Below are 20,231 nucleotides of genomic sequence, written 5' to 3' on the forward strand. Positions count from 1 at the left end.
AAGGTCAAAGAAAGGAACAACAATATTTGTATGCATGAAAACAATTAATAATTTTGATATATGAAAAATAAATTCAACAATTACAAGGCCTTAGAGGGGGGAAACATAATTATCTTTATTTAAACAAGTGAAATAGACTTGCAGAAAATTGGTTACTCATGTATGAGAATAGTAAAAATGTTTTGCATCACTACTACTAAAAAAACAAAACAATTTGTACAAAAAAAATTATATTTAGAGTTTCCTCTTGTGAGACCTGGGCTGTTTCTCAATATACGTTCTTAAGAGATCTTGCGTCCTTGTGTTCTCGTACTACATCAACAACCGTCGAAGTTCAATTCCAATTTTTAAGAACGCAAGTACAGGGGACACATGAAAGTACCCGGATGTGTTCTTGATATCGAGGATGCATTAAAAGCAGACTTGAGAGGATCTAACCGTTAGAAATCCCAGAAGACACTGCGGGCAGTCGTCGTACGGAAACATGCAAGCTTTAAACTTCTCGCTCTCACTTAAGAAATTCCCAGAGCAAACTCGCAAATACGTGACAGCCCGTGAAAGTTAACATTTGTTTGTTTCTTTTTAATTTTAATAATGTGATAAAGACCTGAAGAAAGCCGACATTATTTTTATTGCCATATAAAAAATATCTTAACATTGACAAAGGATTGGTAAAATTAAACATATTCATTTTCACAAATACACGCTGGAAAATGTCTATAATAATATGAAATAAATGTTTTAATGGGTTATGACACTTCTGTGACGTTATGTTGTATTTTTGTGCATTGGCTGCTACTTATAATATGCTGGGACAGTCAGTTGAGCAACAAGATCACAGCACATCTCAATTCTCACAAATATGCGTTCTGTGTCCTCGCGTCCTTCAGAGTTTGTTCTTTCAAGGTCGCCTGGCAAGATCAGTCTCTCCATGAGAACGCAAGTCCGTTCTTTGCTTTCTTGGAATTGAGAAATAGCCGTTGACTCCAGTGTGGTGTGGGGTGGCTTATTAAAATCTAGACTATTAGTTATAAAAAGTATAGCTAAAATACATATTTTCCTAACTGCACCAAAAGTATGCTCTCTTTGAATGACATGAGTAATTCCAGATTTAAAAACTTCTGCTTTGTTCTAAAATGTTCAAAGTATTTTTAGACACCATGGGTTCTTATACAGGTCCCTTTGGTTCATGCATGCACATAGCGTCAATGTCCATTTTGAAAAAGAATTCAAAGAGCACATCCAAAAATTGGAAAAAGCAAAAGAGAATTTGATGACATTTTTATAAACAACAAATGCAACATACAAAGAAAAAAGTATTCAGTACATCCGAGAAGTCTATAGAATGCTTCTAACCCTATAAAAGTACAACACATGAAGACTAAAAAAAAAGTGTTAATTACCATTTAAATATGAGCATTCTGACAATGCTGACATTATATATCTTCATTATTGACACACTCTTTTAATGAACAGGTTTGGCATTTCTCCGGGTATTCCAGTGTCTTAAAGTGCCCCTATTATGCTATTTTAAAGTTTCCTAATGTTGTTTTGGAGTCTCATTCAACAGGTTTCATTTTCTCATAATATACATTTGCACATCAACACATTTTCAATGATTCTCAAACGACTCGTAAGATCAATCTCTCTAAATCCATCCTTTCGCGAGCTACTCTGCTCTGATTGGCCAGACAGCTCAGTCTGTTGTGATTGGTTTACCGCGTACAGCGCGCGCATCGAAAACAAAAACGCCCATTGCCATAACATCAGCTCTGCTTGTCCTGAGGCTTCTTACACCTTAAACTAAACAGTTAAGAACAATGACGTCGATTTTACCATATTAATCCAACCGCGAGTGCGATGATGTAACATTGAAAGAACTAGTCATTCAACCCAAACTACTACTGATACACTACTCAGTTTGAGGTACATTATGAGATGTTTAAACTGTTTAGGCTGTTTTATACTTCTGTATCGGACCTACGCCGGAGCTTCTACGCCAGAGGTCTTCAATCCTGCTCCTGGAGGGCCACTGTCCTGCAGAGTTTAGTTCCAACCTGCTTCAGCACACCTGCCTTTGAATACTCAAGCGATTCTGAAGAGCTTGATGAGCTGATTCAGGTGTGTTTGATTAGGGTTGGAACTAAACTTTGCAGGACAGTGGCCCTCCAGGAGCAGGATTGAAGACCTCTGCTCTACGCTGTAGGCTACGCGTTGATTTTCATTTATACTTTTGCGTCGTTGTTCACGTTGACGCACAATTGCACATGCAGAGGGGGCATGTAAAACCCGAGGGAGGGGTTCTAGCAGACCAATCACATCGCTTGTGTCCGCGTATAACTGACGCGTTGTTACATTTTTGCAGAGATGCACGTCGGGGTACGCATTCTACACAGCCTACGACATAGCTATGACGTGAGTTTGACGCAGAAGAATAAATTGGGCTTTATTCCTCGTCATCAACAAACCAATTATTTTACTCGTACTTACTTATTTACCGAGTACGTTTCTAATTTATTGCGGTGAACATGTAGAAACTGTATCAATAACAGTGCATACATTTGCCGAGCTCTACATTGGTAAAACAAATCTTGCTCCATGCTTAATCTTTCCTCAAAGTAGTGAGAATGACAGACAAAAAATAGAGTTTTAATAGAGTTTTAGGTAATAGTGGCCCACAACTTAAGTATTTCAGTAAGACAGAAATGATGTGAGTTAACCAGTTAGCAGGAGATCTACACAATATAAAACTCAAAACTAAGTATTTTGAACACCATCTTTCAAGAGCAAGCAGTTTGCGAATCATACACTGAACTCCGAGATTTGAGAAGCAGTCATCAGTAAAATAAAGGGAACACAGCAACAGTTTAGGATTATACTGCTGTGGTATTGTGGTAAAGATGAATTTTGAGAGCACAGCATTGAGAGCATCACATTGTAGAGCACAGCATCTTCTCAACATGATGCTATCCAGTATTCACCGGAATCAGCTGCAGGTTTGAGGGGGTTCAAGTTTTCCCTGGTGTCTGCGCGCAATAAGTGGGTGGGCAATATGCTAATGTTTCGTCTTGACATCACAACGAAACGGCTTATGACTCGTTCGAAAAACGATTCATTACATTGACTCAAAGTCGACTCTTACTTTTAAAAGACAACTATATATATACGGTGCACTTTCAGATTTAAAACTTTGCAGGATGTTTTCATTCACTTAGAGCTATGTTACACACTACATGAAAGGTCATTTTCAAAAATCCATAATAGGGGCACTTTAATATCAGAATCTTGATACCATACTATTCAATGATTTTCTAAAGAATGCTGTGCTTCCAACTTTGTTACAACTATGGGAGACCCTTTTCTTTTCTAGAAGTACAGTGCCGGCTTGCATGAAGACCGTAATGCCTTTGTGGTAAATCAGAACAGAAAGACATCTTCCAGCATCAGTCCCTTACCTCTGATGCTCATACATTTAATTTCAAAAGCATGACAAAACATTAATCTCTGCTTTTGGTGCTGTATCAGCTTCCACACTCTTTTGGGAGGGAACATTGCTGAAGAGACTTGCTCCAGAAACAAGAGCATCAAGGAGGTCAGCCAATGACGTTAAACAAAAGGGTTCTAAATCCATTTCAGAGGTGTTCGGGGTTAGGTCTGAGATTTGTGCATGTCATTCACATTCTTCAACACCTGAATCAGTAGACCAATGCTTTGTGCAGAGTCATTGCCCTGCTGGAATAGAAAAGAGTCCTCGCTATTGAAACAAAACTGAAAGCACACAATACTCTACTATAGAGTATCACTTTATTGAGAATTAAGATTTTTCTACACTGATGTTACTGGAATAGCCAAACCTGTTAATTAGAAGAGGGTGTCCATATACTTTTGACCATTTTGTACATCTCTAAGTCTGAGAACATTCAGTAGACTCATTCATTATTTCCGATGACATAACATTATCAGCATTTTTATCAGGCTTTTCAGCATCAGCATCTTCCTGTTGATTTTCGGAATCAACTACATTGGTCTCTGGAGCTTTTGTGCCATCATTCTCAGAGTCTCCTTTATGATGATTCTCAAGATGGCTATGTAAAGCAGAGAGGAATGTGAAGCGGCTTGGACAGAGAGGGCAACTGAGCAATACCTTGCAGGGACTTCGCTTGTGGAAATACACATGCCGCTTATAAACACTAAGTAGCCCAAAGACTCTACAACATTCTTTGCATTTGTACTTCATCCTTGGTGTGTAAGTTCTCGTATATCGAGAACCAAATAACCGGTCATCTGCCTTGGACTCGGGCTGATTTTCTTCTTCAAGATCCTCTTGTTCACTATCACTTTTTGTTTGTGTTAAAGCTTTTGCAGGTTCCTGTTCACCGCTTTTAACCTCATGTTCTGTCTTTGACTCCCCAGGAGCCTTAGGTTGAAGCGCTGAACTGTGGTACATGGCCACATGCCTTGTGACATCACATCTTTGTGGAAAGTGTCTTCCACAATAGACACAGGCATGCAGAGTACCCTTATGGTACCGCATATGACGAGAGAGACTGCTTGAGTGCACAAACACACGATGGCAAAGTTTACAGGAGAATATTTTACCACTAAAATTGGCTCTGCTCATTCCTCTATGTCTTCCTCTCAAGCTTGGTCTTAGCGGCTGCTTTTGCTGTTTTGCAACCATTTGTTGCATTACACCATGGTACTGCGGTTTCGTTTTAGCTGGTAAATCTGAGGAGTCCTTTATCTCAACCTCATCTGGATGCTGTGTTTTATGATGTTCTCTTAAATCTGAAATTTGGTTGAAATGTTCTCCACACAGGCCACAACGACATGGCTCATTAACTGAATCACTGCCATTTTTCTTACTTTCTTCTTCCCCAAGTGATTCCTGTTTTTGCGTTGCTTCAGTGGTTGGCTTGTTGACACGAGAATGACCGTTTAGGTGGCTTTGCAAGTCAGACAACCAAAAGAAGCGTAAGCCACAGATTTTGCATGGATAAGACCTGTCCATGCTATTTTCTTGATCTTCTTCTGATCTACTAGTCTTGGAACCAATAGATCCATGCCACTGTTTTTGGTGTGACAGTAAGGTCTCTTGTCTTAAGAATCGCTTTCCACAGTGTCCACAGCTGTAAAAGCGTTCATGAGCATGGTTTTGAAGATGGCTCTGCAAACTCTCCCTGTCATTAAACACCTTGCAGCACAGGGTGCATTTGAGCCCCTGCTCAAGAGCACGGTACTGCTGATGCAGTTGTAAGCTTTTTGGGGTTTTGAACACTTGTCCACATCTTTCACATTTAAACTGAGCATACTGCTTCTCTGGCATCTTGGATGAAGTCAAGGCTTCTTGATTAGGGGGTTGGCACCATAATGACTTGGTTGAAGGTTTTCCAAACAAGAAAGTAAAGTTAGATAACACGGATCGATCAACCACAGTAAGCATTCCGTTTTCATGGAGAGCAACCTCAATGGATGCATTGATACAACTACCATTACTTATGCTTAAACCATCAGAGGAAAATAAGCCATTAAGTCCATGAATGGCCATGTGTTCAACTAGTTTAGGGTACTGACTAAACCCTTCGCCACACTCTGTGCAGATGAAGGCATCTCCTCCACCAAAGTCCATTGAGTACGCCATCCTGACAAAGCCAAATGTAGATTCTTTTGACTAATAAATTTCAATGGTTTAGGAAACTGGGAACATGATTATGCGAGATGTTTAAAAAATATAACTTGGACTATTGGAAATATATTCCAGGAAATAAAATTAGTTAAACATCCAATCAAAAAACAAACAAAAAACAAAACAAAGAAAAAAACTTCACAGCATCTCTAAAATGGCAACTCTGCCAACTTCATTAAAACAGAAAACTGCATAAAGGATTAAAAATCTATCCTTAAAAGTCTTTGATTGTCATATCAATCATCATCATCAATTCCCAAATTCTGTAGGAAAATGTGGTCTTTGAGCATATTGCAATGATGTAAACCTCATTAGATATGGCCTGCCTTGTTTCAGGTGCTGGAGAGCAATTCAGATATTGCCATCTGGAAAAAAAGAAAAGAGGAAAAGTAAGACAAATAAATGTAGTGGCAAGTGATGTTTCTTTAAGAAATTGAAAAAAAAAAACTAACTTTTAAATAATCTTAATCAACACCTACATGACCTAAATGAGCCATATGTACAACCATTGTGGTATTTGTGTTGGGGATTGGTATGGAAATAGATTTCCCAAATTGTTGTGAATAGACTCTAGACTCTCAATTAAGATTAATTTTAGTACATTTCAGTTATAATATTCATTTTACTTACGAAAGAAACTCTCTCTCAGATAATACTGTAAATTATGCAGAGAAACCTTTAACTTGGCACATTACAAAATGTTAATTTTAGAAATTAATAACAGGGCCCAAAGTGTTCCATTGCTATTTATATAACAAATAATATATATTAACACTAACAATCAAAAACCAAGGCTCCTTAAACACTTCATGTATTCCCCTGAAAAAGTAAACTGTTTCTTTCAAAATAGTGAAAGCAACAGAATTTCTATAAGAACAGAGAGCAGGAGAAGCAAGTTCAACACTCATTTTAGCAATACAAATATGAAACAGAAGTGTCGTTTCACCTAAAGTCATTTGTTTATATGGTTGAATTTGATCATTAAAGCTAAGCAGCAAAAACAGTGGTGACATAAAGAGATTAAATTTGTATTGTTTAACATTTAATTATCACAGATTTGCATAGTTATGCATTTTTATTTCCCTGTGTTTTTAGTAATTAAGGAATATTGATTCTGTTACTTGCAAATGAGATCAGTAAACAGCACCTGATGCAGAAAACAACTAATGTCTATGTTTAAGAAACATTCAGTATATTTCACAAATATTGTAATATAAATTGTTGAATCAAACTCATACATACTGTGCAATTAATATAATAAAACAAAACTTTAAATGAATCACGATTGTGTAAATCTTTTAACCTTATTTTTTCATTTACCACAAAAGGAATTTAATGCAAATTCAACAAGATGTAAAATATGATAAATGTTTAAGCAAAACATGTAACTATATGCAAAATGGATTAGCAAGCTGTCTGCATAAAATATTGAGCAAACATTCACACTTTTGCTTATGTGAGATTAGGGCTGGGCGAAACGGTATCGGTATTTATTGACGGTACACCATTGCCGGTAATGATATAAAAAATGCTATTTATAAAACTATATTTTCATTAAAAAGCGTGCGCATCACCCGTAGATCTTAAACAGCCTATCAGATGTTTTGATAAATCAGCATGCTACCATTGACAAGCAAACAACCAATGAGATCTCTTGCAGTTTTAGAGGTTTGTATTAGGGATGGGCATTCGATTTTTTGTTCGTTTGTTCCAAAATAATAAATAATAAAAAAAAAGAATCATGTTAAACAAAAACATAATAATACTTAGATCTGACGGGTTTTGTCAAAATGTAACTCAAAACTATCCAAGGCACGGAGTCGAGAAAGAGGGTAAGAGAGATTAGCCTACCTAACAATTAATTAGGCTACTTAACAAATTAGGCTACTTAAAGCCTCATAAAAAATAACTAGTAACTCACATACAACTTCTGCACCAGTCTACTGATTTTTGTTGAGAAAGATAAGCATGTTAATATGATCTGGTGTCAGACGCGACCACAACCTGGTGACCGTCAGTCCAGCCGCCGGAAACACCCGGTCTGAGGGGAGTGACGTTGCTGGGATGCACAGGTACCTCCGTGCTGAACTAAGTCCTTTTTTAAATCAAAATGGTCCCATGCCACACTTCACCGTGACCTCTTCATGATTCTTCTTTTGAAATTAAAACGGAAACTCGCAGGTAACTGAGTATTGCGTCAAATATTGCCCCTGGGTGGTAAAATGTTTAATTGCTGCCACACAGTGAAATTAATTTCATTGCTTCAAGACTCACACTACACAACGCAACTTGCATTAGTTTAATTGATAATAAATTAATGTGATCGACGAAATTCTTAATGATCAATTATCGATCGTCGATTAATCATGCCCATCCCTAGTTTGTATTGTCTTAGGGGTGTAACGATACACGTATTGAACCGTTCAGTACGAGGCTTTCGGTTCAGTATGCATTACAAACCGAACGATTAGTTGGACCATTTTTCCTGCCGGTGTGACCAAAATTGCCGTTGCCCAAACGTAATGAAAGCGGAACGAAACTGCGCTACTCATTATTTTGTGCTTCACGGACCGTTTATCAGATTGGACCAATGTCAGAGCAGCGCGTCCCGATCTTGATCAAGCGCCACTCTTACTTCACAGCGCTAAGAGATCCAGTAAAGAATTTGAATTCGCCACTGAAGTAATAACATCTAGTTATTAGAAATAGATCTAGTGAGAAGAAATAAAATGTCTCTGTTATTAACGGATCAAACAGCGCTGACGTGGAAACCAGGAGAAACATTGTGCCATGAATGAACCAGTTGTAGGGCTTTAAAGGGATAGTTCACTTTGAAATTAAATTTTGGTATGTTTTAGCTTACCTCAAGGGCATCCAAGATGTAGGTGTCTTTGTTTCCGCAGTAGTTTCAATTTTGAGATTTTTAGGTCAAACCGTTCTTGTCTGTCAGTCATATAATGCAGGTCTATGGTCACCACCTCAAACAACCATAGACCTGCATTATATGACTGACAGACAAGAACGGTTTGACTTAAAAATATCAAAATTGAAACTAGGACTGTCACAAGATTGAGAAAGTAATTTAATGACTTGTATCATAATTAGCACACAGTACCTTTTAAGATAAGGACAAAATGGAGAAAACTAATTTGAACTAGCAGTACAATATGCAAAGGCAGATTTCAATGGTGCTCTTTACAAGTCTCACAAAAAAACATACTATATTCCTCAAAATGAATCAAAACGCAAAAGGGAAATATAAATGCTGAAATATAAAATAACTTTAGGATAATCATTTTGCTCTTGGTGTGAATGGATCATTTGTCTGCAATTCAGTTATCTTTTTCGCATCACAATTGCTGTGAAAGGGCCTTAAAGGCCCTGTTCACACCTGAAAGAAGCATTTTCGTCAATCCAATCCCAAGTGGACACCACTTATACAGGTGTAAATGGGGTCTAAAAATGATTTGAGCTTGTCCAATTTATACTACTTCCAGAGGTATTCAAAAACTAATTTGACCGGATTGCTTTCGTATAGACGCTCATGTTGTAGAATGCTTTCGAACCACCACAAAAGACTGCTTCTCCACCTACTGACCTAATGCAAAAACATTATGGGAAGCACGCTAGCCAGACGGATTTGAACTTTGTCAGCTGAAGATTTAAGTTTGGTTTGAAGACGAAAAACGTACCAAGCCCAATGATATGTTTTTCCTTCGACTCCTTTCACATTCATATAAAAATTGTGCAAGTTTACTTCGTCCATTAGATCAAAGAAATCCCATACATTTACCCACCTCTCAAAGAAATCAGGACAGAAGTGGTTAAAAGTGGACAAAAGAGACAGATTAAAACACCAGGTGTAAACAGGAATGTGTCTTCCTCGCCTACTTGTGATACGGTCGTCCAAAACACATCTTAATACCAGGTTTAAACAAAGAAAACTATCAGGGATCATGCTATAAAGTTAGGCTGCTCTGGAGTCAATGGCCCCATTTACACAATGGCTTACTCCAGGGTTTTTGCAGTGAGCAGAATTCAGAAGTTTCTGAACCATCATATTAATGAAAAAACTGTTTTCCTTACACCGTTTAAGAGACTAAGAGAAATCAGTTTAACAAACCACGGGCCATATTCACCAAAAAAAGGCTAAAAGTTGCTTATAATTTTAGTTCCCATACATTTTTAATCAAAGTAATTCACAAAGCATTTTAACGGTAAAAGCAGGGTATCTGCATTTATTTTAATATCAAAATTAAGGCTTTTTAAGACCTGCACAAAAAATGTATATTGTATGAGAAGCGTAGGGTAATGTATGTGGTAACATTAAACAGTAAAATGACAAACTGATTTACAGTAAATGTTTTATAAATAGATTAACCTCACATGTTAGGCTTTAAACCATTTTCTAAGAAAATGATACTTGATGACTTGGCATAAGTCGACTTGCGTAGGCCATCTGCCGGAAGCTAGTTATTGGGGTCGATAAAGTTTTAAATATGGATATTTTTCTTACACGAACACATCGCTTTGCTTCAGAAGGCCTTCTATCAATGTTTTCCACGTTCGTAGAGTAAATATGAAGGCTATAATCTGTGTACGTACACAACTTTTTTTTAAATGGCAGGTGCTGGTGTTTCGCATGCGTTCGGCCAAACAGTGTACACTAACGTCACTGATAGTTCCTATTGTACTGGGTTAGACCCTACTCTGAAGTAGGAGCTAAGTTAGTTCCCCCAAAGGAGTTCCTAGAACTAAAATCGTGATAGAGGTTTTTTTTTCCATATCTCACAGCCCTAATGTACATGCGGAACAGGACTGTAAAATAAAGTGCAACCAACTTTTCTTGTACCATTTAAGATCAAACTAAATTTGATCAAACTTATTTTAAGACTTTAAGGACTCGCGGGGACCCTGTAGCTCCTAAACTCAGAAGGACAACTTAGAAGCAGAGATTGACCGATAATCGGTTTTACCAATATTTCTCTCAATATTTAAGCATTTCTCCATAATCGGGTATTGGTTTTGATATACTGTGTGATTTACTTTTAGCAAACATCTGGATGTTTAGATGAATATGTAAATATGTGCTGTGCGCTTAATCAATAACAAAATAAACACACAACAAAAATAACAGCGGTGAGAAAACAGCAGTTAAAAAAAGCATCTGATCATATCGACATGGATACGTTTGCACGAGCTCTGCAATACAGCACTCCAGTCAAGTCATGTTACATTTATTTAAATAGTACTTTATAAAACAGATTGCTTAAAATCAACTTTACAGTATTAAATATGAAAAAAAAATTACAGAATTACAACTTCGGTTTCTACTATAAAGCAGTTCTCCAGTGCGTTCGTGTTTTTACTCGCGGGCGTCTGACCTTAACGGAGTGAACTAGGAATTAGGGATGCACCGATCCGATACTCAGTATCGGTATCGGCTCCGATACTGCCATTTTTGCCAGATCGGGTATCGGTCAGACGAGGCCGATCCAAATCCGATATTGTGCGTATACTATTCTGTGTTATTGTTAAGCCTCACAAAAGGCACACAAACATTATAAAGCACCATAAGTTTTCGTGCACAATATTATAAGTGTTCTGAAGCCATTATATAGTATAATGTGAGATATAAATTAATATTTAAGTCGTTAAATTCAAGATCACGTAAACGTTTCCCTCAGCTGCGGCTGTCAATCATTCTTCTTTCAGCATTCAAACAGCGCGTCGCGTTCGGTTACGACAGTTAACACGATGAAACTCTCTCCAAGATGATTCAATGTTACTATTATTATACTTGATCTGTAGATAAAGGTCTATGGTTTCGAATTAAAACAACTTTATCTTGCTGGACTTTATTGCTGTACCTTAATCATGTTACTTTCTACCGGGTGTCTGTTAGATCACAACACTGGAGTAAAGTCAGAGCACTATTTGTTCTTCACGCGCACAGTAACTGAAATTTAAAACTGTTAAAAGAAAATGCTGAATAGACTATTGCATAGATAGATACTGTATAATACACTACGCATCAATATGTATTTTCTTTGTGCTTTAAACTTTTCAATGCGGACTCTGCGCGCTGTGACTCATGTTGCTTCAAGCGCATCATTCTGCGCTCGGGATCCGCATAAGCGCCTTGTGCCGCACTGTATTGGAGCCTTTCATATCATAATACAGTGACGAAATGAAAGATTATTAATAGCCGTTCTTGTTCTGTCCTATCTATCATATGTTGCTACCTCATTAAACAGCTGTGCTATACATTTGAAAAATGTCTCAATTTTATAGTAGGCTATATATAAAATAATTGCTATTTTTGATTTTTATCTTGTTTTTCATGAATGTATTTTACAACAATACAAAGAGCAATGTGTAAAGTTTTACCATTTAGTGTTACACTTATTGTCTCTAATTTGTTCCCCACTAAACATTTTTTTTTTTTCACAAAATGTTCAGATTTTATACAATTATTGTGCACTCGTGATTTTTCTAGACTAAATTTTACTGCTGAATTATCCACTAACCTAGTTTATAAAAGCATTTATGTCAGATTATGATCATATATTTTTTTGTTGTTTTTCTTTTTTTCAGTTCTTATTATCAGTTCAACACAGAGTTATAGAAATTCTACTTGATAAAAAAAAAAAACTGCGCTGGTATCGGTACGGATCGGTATCGGCCGATACTCAGAATTTTTGGTATCGGATCGGATCGATTCTGAAAAAATGGTATCGTTGCATCCCTACTAGGAATGCACCGATAGGATTTTTTTTGGCCGATACGATAACGATTTTAACAAGCAATTATTGTCCGATTCCGATATTTGTCACTTGCTCTCTTTTTTGAAAAAATACTATTATAAATTAGGTGAGTGGATGATACAGCAGCAAATGTTAATCTATAAAAATCATGAGTGCACAGTAAATTTATAGAATCTGAACATTTAGTGAAAAAAATAATTTAGCAATAATAATAATAATCTATGCAACAGTTTATAGAGACTTTTCTTTAAACAGTTTTAAATTTCAGTTCCGTTTTCAGTTTCTCGCGTGAAGAAAAATACATTGCGCTCTGCTCTCTACTCCAGCAATGTGATCTAACACCCCGTAGAAAGATGACATGGTTTAGAAACAGCAATAAACTCTAGCAAGATAAAACTCTGAATTCTTGATGATACACAAGTTGCTGGGGTGTGACCTTGAAAGGGGCATGCCAATTTGTAACATTGCAGAAACACTATTCTATAATATAGATAATGCAATATATAGCCTAATTTCTATAGATTCAGCGAGCAGAAAGCAAGTCTGTAGTGAATGGTGCAAAGTTAATTACTAAACTTTTACGGTTTGCTTTATTTAAAAAAAAAGATGGTTGTAATACCATGCATAAATAAGAGATAGAAATTAATAACTTTCAGCATTTTAAATTCAGATGTTATTTGGGTTTATGGTTTACAAAATAATTATTTTGTTTAGGCTACTTCCTTGTTGCATTTCTGATTTGAATGTGTGATGAATGAGTTTTCAACCAGGTGCACTGTAATGCAGAATTTCTTCAAATAAAAATAGTTTTATAAAATGTACACAAATACATAGTACTCAGTTCAACTTTTACTTACTGCAATCCTGATGTTTTAAAAGCGATCACTCCTTTTTTACAGCCAGGGCGAACACCAAAAACAACACAGTACTTCTAAAGAAAAAAAGAAAAAACACAAAAATGGTATTAAAGCTAGTATCTAACACAACTTTGTACAGGTTTATGATAGAACACAGAACAAGGGTCTGGCAAATTACCGTACTCTATTTAGAAAACGTTTAAAAAAATTGTGACTTCTTACATGATGACTTAAAGAATTTCATGCACAGACAAGAAACACAACATAGCAGTACAGATATAACCTCATAAAGAGCTAAAAAACAATGATAGTTACACAACACAGACAGATGCTGAAAATTACATTAACCTTACATTTGTTTAGCAGGCTCTTTTATTCAAAGCAACTTCATAAGCATGTTTACCATGGTACATTTAAATTAAAACAAATATTACCAATGAGAGAGTGAGAGAAAATATTCACAAGATGGTTTCTGAAAATATTCAACACGTTTTCCTACCAAAGTAAAATATATATTTTATCTAGGACCCAGAAGGGGAAAAAAACACTTCAAAGTCTTTAACATTGTATTTTTTTCCTAATTTGAGCTAAACACTTCCGTCACAGCCGGAGAGATCAGACTCAACTTCGGTCATCACTAAATTTTGACCAAACGTGTAGTTACTTCGTTTCGACTTTATATTTTGCAGCTCATTACATTATTTGAGCAGCAACAAGTTATTTCTGATGTATTTTATGTTCATTTCATTTAAGGAAGGCATTGTGGGCTCTAAATGAGCCAAGCGACCAGCAGCCAGCTTATCGATCTCAAAATGAAAACATGTAACTTAACGTTAATTTTCTCTTAACAAAAGTGATTTGGCGGTAAATGTACACATTTATAAGAACAGGGAGATTATGGGAACATTTACGTCTCAAACGAACCAAATAAAAACAGCAACGATTTACAGACGCAACACCGTCACATTACAAGCCTAAACAACACGCTACGTTAGCAAAGTTGATTTAATTGAAGGTATATTCTACCTAAGTAAAACCAAAACTGTTATTTATGCGTAATTTAGAAAAACAATTCTATGCTTTCATAGCACAGTATCTACAAATAAAAAAAACAACACGTGTTTCCGCGAATTACCTCGTCGAGTAATATATGTCACTCTGAAGACGTTCAAACGCGAGTAGCAACTTTCCGTTTCCTTTTTGTTTTGTGCGAAGTGAGCTCCTTTGTGAATTTAATGTTTATCGTAGATTTGTTTCGTTTTTTGAGCAATCCACAAGATTATTTGTTTGTATATCCCAAAGAGATCTGAATCCTTGAGAAAGAGGCAACAGAAGCGGGTGGGAAAGAGTAAACGAAAGCTTCCTTTTAGCCTTCTTCTTCGCGTGAGGTTGGCTTCGCTGCATTACCGCCCCCTACAGGACTGGAGCATAGAGCGCCAGCGACTGGGAAATCTATAAATCATTGTTGTTGCATATTGGGTGCATGCATGTAATAACAGGCCTATTTAAATCATGTTATCTAAACCAGTTTTTTCAGATAACTTGGCTCTGCATTATGTACTGTATAGCATATGTTTGTCTGTCCTGGATCACTTTAAGATGATTTTGTAACATGAGGCTAACTAGAATGCACAGCTTTTATTTTCTGTGAAAGCTCAAATCTTTATCTTGCATGTGCTGTCCAGTGTAGGAGGGTAGTTGTCATGAAATAGGCTACTTTGGGAAACTGAAACTAATATGCGATGCAGTGTGACATTTGCAGCGTGCAGTAAATTATTTTTGATATATAATTATGCAGCTTTATGACTTTGTGAGACTAAATTACTTATATGTGCTTAACTCGTTTTCAATACAACAGAATCATTTGAAACGAAGACAGAAAAATCATGTTTCCACCCATTCTTCTAAACTAAAAAAAACCACTGCCAAATGGATTACTGTCATCTAGTACATGTACATGTAGTACAGAACAGCTTTTAGCAGTGAGATAGTCTAATATTCTATCTTGATCAAAGTGTAATTCATGAAGATCTTGAGGGTCCGTTTAATTGGTAGGCCCAGGGCCATCAATGTTAAAAGCAAAATGTCCCTGACAGATCTCTGTGTCTGTATATGTAGTTCAGCAAAATGAGTGCTTCCCTGAAACTTCAGATTTGAATCAAATGATAAAAAAGACATGAATGCATTTTTATATTATGTACCGCCTTAAATTCTGGAAACTGAGGGATAATTTAGTTTTGGGCATACAAAAAGAACAAGTCATGTACAGGTGGAGAGAACAAAGAATATACTACCATTAAAGCAAGTAAATATCCAATTAAATAATACATTTCATAAAATCAAATATCTTATTAAATATATAATATGAGATATTTCACACTATTCAGATAATGGATTGCCTTCAGTGTGTGTTCTCATTGCACTCTGTATTAGTTCATCATTTTTCTTCTTACTATGTGTTTAAAACAAGCAAACAAGTGTTGTGACAGTAGACATTGTGTCATAAATTCTCATTTCTCTCATTGTACCTGAATAGCAAAATAGTCAGAGGTAAATTAGAACCTCTTAGTACCCGTTTCAGAAACTGAAATTTAACAGACCATAATCTTTCATGAATCTCTTGTGAGAGTTAAAATTTCAGCTAAAAAAACCCCCAACAACTTACACTTACAGAAATGTTAACAACAGTTTAAGTGATAGCACTTACTTTCTCTTTCTTGGAAATTTAAACAGCAGTATCTCCCATTCTTATTCTTTTACTTTTATTTTATTACTGACCTGCTCTATAATCGAGTTGAACAGAAACAGCATGCATGAGATTACAGCTTTCCATCTAAAATGACAAAATGATTCTTAATATTCAAAATCTCAATATTGAATTGTATATACAGTAAATATTATATTGTCATGTTATGGAGATCCAGAACTTCGTAGACAGTGTAAGCTGTGACTGTAAGAAGTTTAATCATCTTCAGCTTTATTAAATCTTTGCAATACATCAATAAACTTAATACTATTTTTTTTTAATATGAAATAAAAGATGCTTTATAAAAAAATATGTGCAGACAATACAGTAAAGAAATAACAAAAAAGCGACTTGCATCACATGCATAGTTCATGAAAAACTTTTTAAATTGCTCATATATGGCATACAATACCAAGTTCAATTTATGTGTGTCAAATACTTCATGCATGGGTATACTTCATGCTGGAAACCTGTTGTATTTAAAAGGAGGTTTTGGGAGTCTCTGTCAGGTTTAACTCACGTCTGGGTACAAATTTGTCTCCAAAATATGGTTAAGTAGGTACACACACAAATGTAAATAATAATTCTACATTAAATAATTATTTCCCCATAACAGCAATTAAGGCAGTGTTTTGATTTAAAGCTGCAAACTAACTGAATTTCTTTTGGTCCAGTTCCTTCAGGTTAATGTGTCTCACTTTTATTTATGATGACGCTAAATCCACATGAGACACTCTGTAAAGTCCTTCTTTAGAAAAAGTGCTTCATGTTATACGGTTATACTTCCGCATCAGAGAAGGACTTGCTCCCGTTCTCTTTGTTACGAATGGTGGGCATTGAATTTGTGCAGGTATTTGTGCGCGAAACTTCCTCTGTGAAAGCGGTTTCCAAAACCTTCAGGATAGACTTGCGCACCTTGTCTTTAAAGTCTTGTCCCATGAAAACATACAACAATGGGTTCAGGCAGCTGTTTAGAAAAGCCAAACTGGTCGCAATGGGAATTCCAACAGTGGTGACATATTGCAGGCTGGAGCTGAATTCAGCTCTCATGTGGTGTACCATCTCAATAAGCACCAGGATATGGTACGGAGCCCAGCACAGGAAGAAGGCAGTGATCACAGCAGCAATGATCTTGAAGGGACGTCCAGTTCGGCCAGACATTGAGCGGTTTCTTCTGAGACGATGGATGATGACCGCATAGCAGGAAACAATGATCACAAAAGGCAGCACAAAGCCTATGAGGAAACGGGTTATGATCATGGCTCTATGCCGTAGAGTACGGAGCGCCACTACCTCTGGTTTCTCATAGTCATCGGAAAATGCAAAGTTGTTGAAGCAGTTAATTTTGTTTGGGCTGTCGTGGTCGGGCGCAGTGTCCTTGAAGACGAAGTAGGGTGAGCTCAACACCAGGGCGAATAACCAAACTCCAAAGCTCACCACAGAAGCACGGCTCACATTCCGATGATTCTGTGCCCATATCGGACGCACCACAGATACGCAGCGGTCAACACTGATCACGACCAAGATGTACACACTGGCAAACATGTTGAGGAAACTGAGAGTGCTGTTGAATTTACACATGAACTGGCCAAAAGGCCAGTGGAAGCCCATAGCCGTGTAAGCCACGCTGAGTGGGAGGAAGGCAGTGAAGAGGAAATCTGCTACAGCAAGGTTCAAAAACCAGACCGTGTTGACTGTCCTTTTCATTTTGAATCCAGTTACCCAAATTACAATGCCGTTTCCCACCACTCCAAGTACAAAAGCCAGACTGTAGACTATGAGTGACATGATGTTAAGAGATTTTGCGAGTGGCGTATCCTCATAATCATAGTCATATTCATCCTCAGATAAGTTGTAATCAGGTGAGGTCTCTGTAAAATTGGATTGATCCATCATTGTACCTTCAAACCTGGATTGACAGAATGAATATGGTATTTAGTAAATAATTATAAGCCATCAGATATAGATAGACCACATGTAGTAAAAGGAATAGACAACTAACATGTAATTCTGATTTGGTCCACTGGAGGCCAGAATTTGAGTAGGAAAGTAATGTTTTGCCATTCAGAACATCATCTGAAAGCACTTTCTCTATTCTGCCTTCTCAGATGTAACATTTTACATGGGAATTCTCCATCAATAAAAATCTAAAGTATATTAAAATATGTCTGCATTTTAGTGTTGTACGGTGAAGATGTGGCATCTGTCTTTACAGTGAATTAAACTGAGCTCATTTAAAAAGGTCAACATAGGTCAATACAAATTTTTCTGTTTGTAAATTAGCTCATTCTTTGGCCAGTATAACAGACATCAAGGGGGTGCCATTTTTGCATAACAGTTTTCCTTTAAGAATATGAACAAAATCAAATTGTGTAATATTATATGAAAAAAAAAAAAACGTAAAACTGTGATTCATGAAACAATTATTCGTTGCTTAGCTGTCTACAAAATGCTACTGTATGTAGACCAGATTTATTCGTCATATAAAAGCACAATAGACCATTTACTTTTAAAACATATACCCTAGACCTAAACGGTTAGGCTATATGAACAATAAACGATAGACCAACACATAACTTAAGTTTTGCTTTGATCTCTGTTGTAACAGACATCTCAGTTGATAACTACAAAAAGGTGCTCAAATGACTAAAATATTCATACATTTGAGATTTAAAGTCTTGTATTTAATGACTCCTAAAAGTTGCATTTAACAATAAGATAATCATATGAAAGCGTGATGCTTACCTAGTGTTGCCTAATAAATGGCTTCCACAAAATTATAAAGAAAATAGCTCACACCTGTGACTCGCGAGAGAGCAAAACTGCAATAATCTCTCTTGTTTGTTGTCGGGAAAATCATTGAGAAGGTCCTGGCTGCAGCCTGCAGATCGGGGCGGGGCTGCACTTGGGGAGGGGCTGCACGTGTCGCCCCGCCCCATGCATACTCTGATTGGTTCCATCGTCTTTCATAGGCATAAATGATAGAAAATGTGTTCGTAGATGGTGTAGGAAGGCTATGCCATTTAAATAACTAGAAACGCTGTGCAGTTTCACAAGGCCTTCATAATGCACAGAAGGGGAAAAATAATTTGCCTAACTTGCAGTGTGCATGCCTGAAATGACTTTTTGGTCATAGTCACTGGTTTTTAGGCTAACGACCCCATAACATTTAAAAAAATTAATTGGTTTATTATCCATAGCAAGAGAGTCAGGTCTTCACGAACGCACGAACGTAGAGGAATTAATTATGAATTAGATGACTTATGATATTTTGATTATTTCATATCACCATAGTATGAGAAAGGAAATGAATCAGTAACATGACAAGACACCAGTAACGTGCGGTGAAATCTTGTCATGGGTAGGCTGTGACCTATCAATGTGGCATATGTTCATATTCATTCAGTTAATGAAGCAACCCAAGTTCATATCAGGCATCATCACATCGCTGCCTGCATACAGCAAAGTCATATGTGAGGCTAATGCACAATCAAATCTAATAATCAAATGAATGGACACATCTATCTTATGATAGATATATATTATACAACAAACAAATGTTTTGTGCGGGACACAGTAAGAGGGAGGCGGCGCGGTGTCAGCGAACCGACAAGCAGCAGAGTCACTATTGTGTAGTTTGTATTAATGCCATGGTTCAAAAAATAATGTAAAGGTTAAATAATAATTCACTTAGACTTTATAAGAAGCAATTGCAACTTTATTTCACACAATTCTGACTTTATATCTTGCAATTCTGACTTTATAACATGCAATTGCGACTTTATTTCACGCAATTCTGAGAAATAATGAAAGAATTGCGAGATGTAAACTCGCAATTGTGAGATAAAAAGTCGCAATTATCTTTTAAAATGTTTTATTCTGTGGCGGAAACAAGCTTCCATACCTCCTGGCCTCTTCCTCCCATCCATCCTCCCTGACGCATAGCTACCGGGCCGGCCCAGCTATCGGTAGGCGCCGGCGGTGCCGCGGTAGTTACCTGAGAAAACGTTTTGGAAAAGACGGGCTATGGACCCAACCAACTCTATAGGAGGGGAGGGGAGAACTCCCTCACATGGTACAACCCATGCAGAGGCTTCGCGCTGCGGTGTCAGAATGCGGAACGTGTGTAGCCTAATGTAACTAACGTGACAAATGTGAAAAAAAAAAATCCTCGA

General features: G+C 36.8%; 2 protein-coding genes across 3 annotated transcripts; both read right to left on the minus strand.

Annotated features, from left to right (window-relative positions):
- Positions 1–1,264: 1,264 nt before the first annotated feature.
- Positions 1,265–14,695, minus strand: LOC311067364 (uncharacterized protein). Of its 2 annotated transcripts, XR_014603214.1 has the most exons (4): positions 14,446–14,695; positions 13,311–13,384; positions 2,189–6,051; positions 1,265–2,015 (listed from the first exon to the last, which is right to left on the minus strand). XR_014603214.1 is itself a non-coding variant. In XM_084089177.1 (3 exons), the coding sequence occupies exon 3, from the start codon at positions 5,639–5,641 to the stop codon at positions 3,905–3,907; it is 1,737 nt and encodes a 578-aa protein (XP_083945303.1). In that variant the 5' UTR covers positions 5,642–6,051; positions 13,311–13,384; positions 14,446–14,695; the 3' UTR covers positions 1,265–3,904. The 2 variants fall into 2 exon arrangements, 1 of the variants encoding a protein (XP_083945303.1); XM_084089177.1 differs by having other exon boundaries at positions 1,265–6,051.
- Positions 14,696–16,251: 1,556 nt separating this feature from the next.
- On the minus strand, positions 16,252–18,917 carry fpr1 (formyl peptide receptor 1). Its single transcript, XM_084090047.1, has 2 exons — positions 18,802–18,917; positions 16,252–17,965 (listed from the first exon to the last, which is right to left on the minus strand). Exon 2 carries the CDS (start codon positions 17,950–17,952, stop codon positions 16,834–16,836), a length of 1,119 nt encoding a protein of 372 aa, XP_083946173.1. The 5' UTR covers positions 17,953–17,965; positions 18,802–18,917; the 3' UTR covers positions 16,252–16,833.
- Positions 18,918–20,231: the final 1,314 nt, after the last annotated feature.

The sequence above is a fragment of the Abramis brama genome (genome assembly GCF_963993115.1).
Source record: "Abramis brama genome assembly, chromosome: 17".
NCBI lineage: Eukaryota > Metazoa > Chordata > Actinopteri > Cypriniformes > Leuciscidae > Abramis > Abramis brama.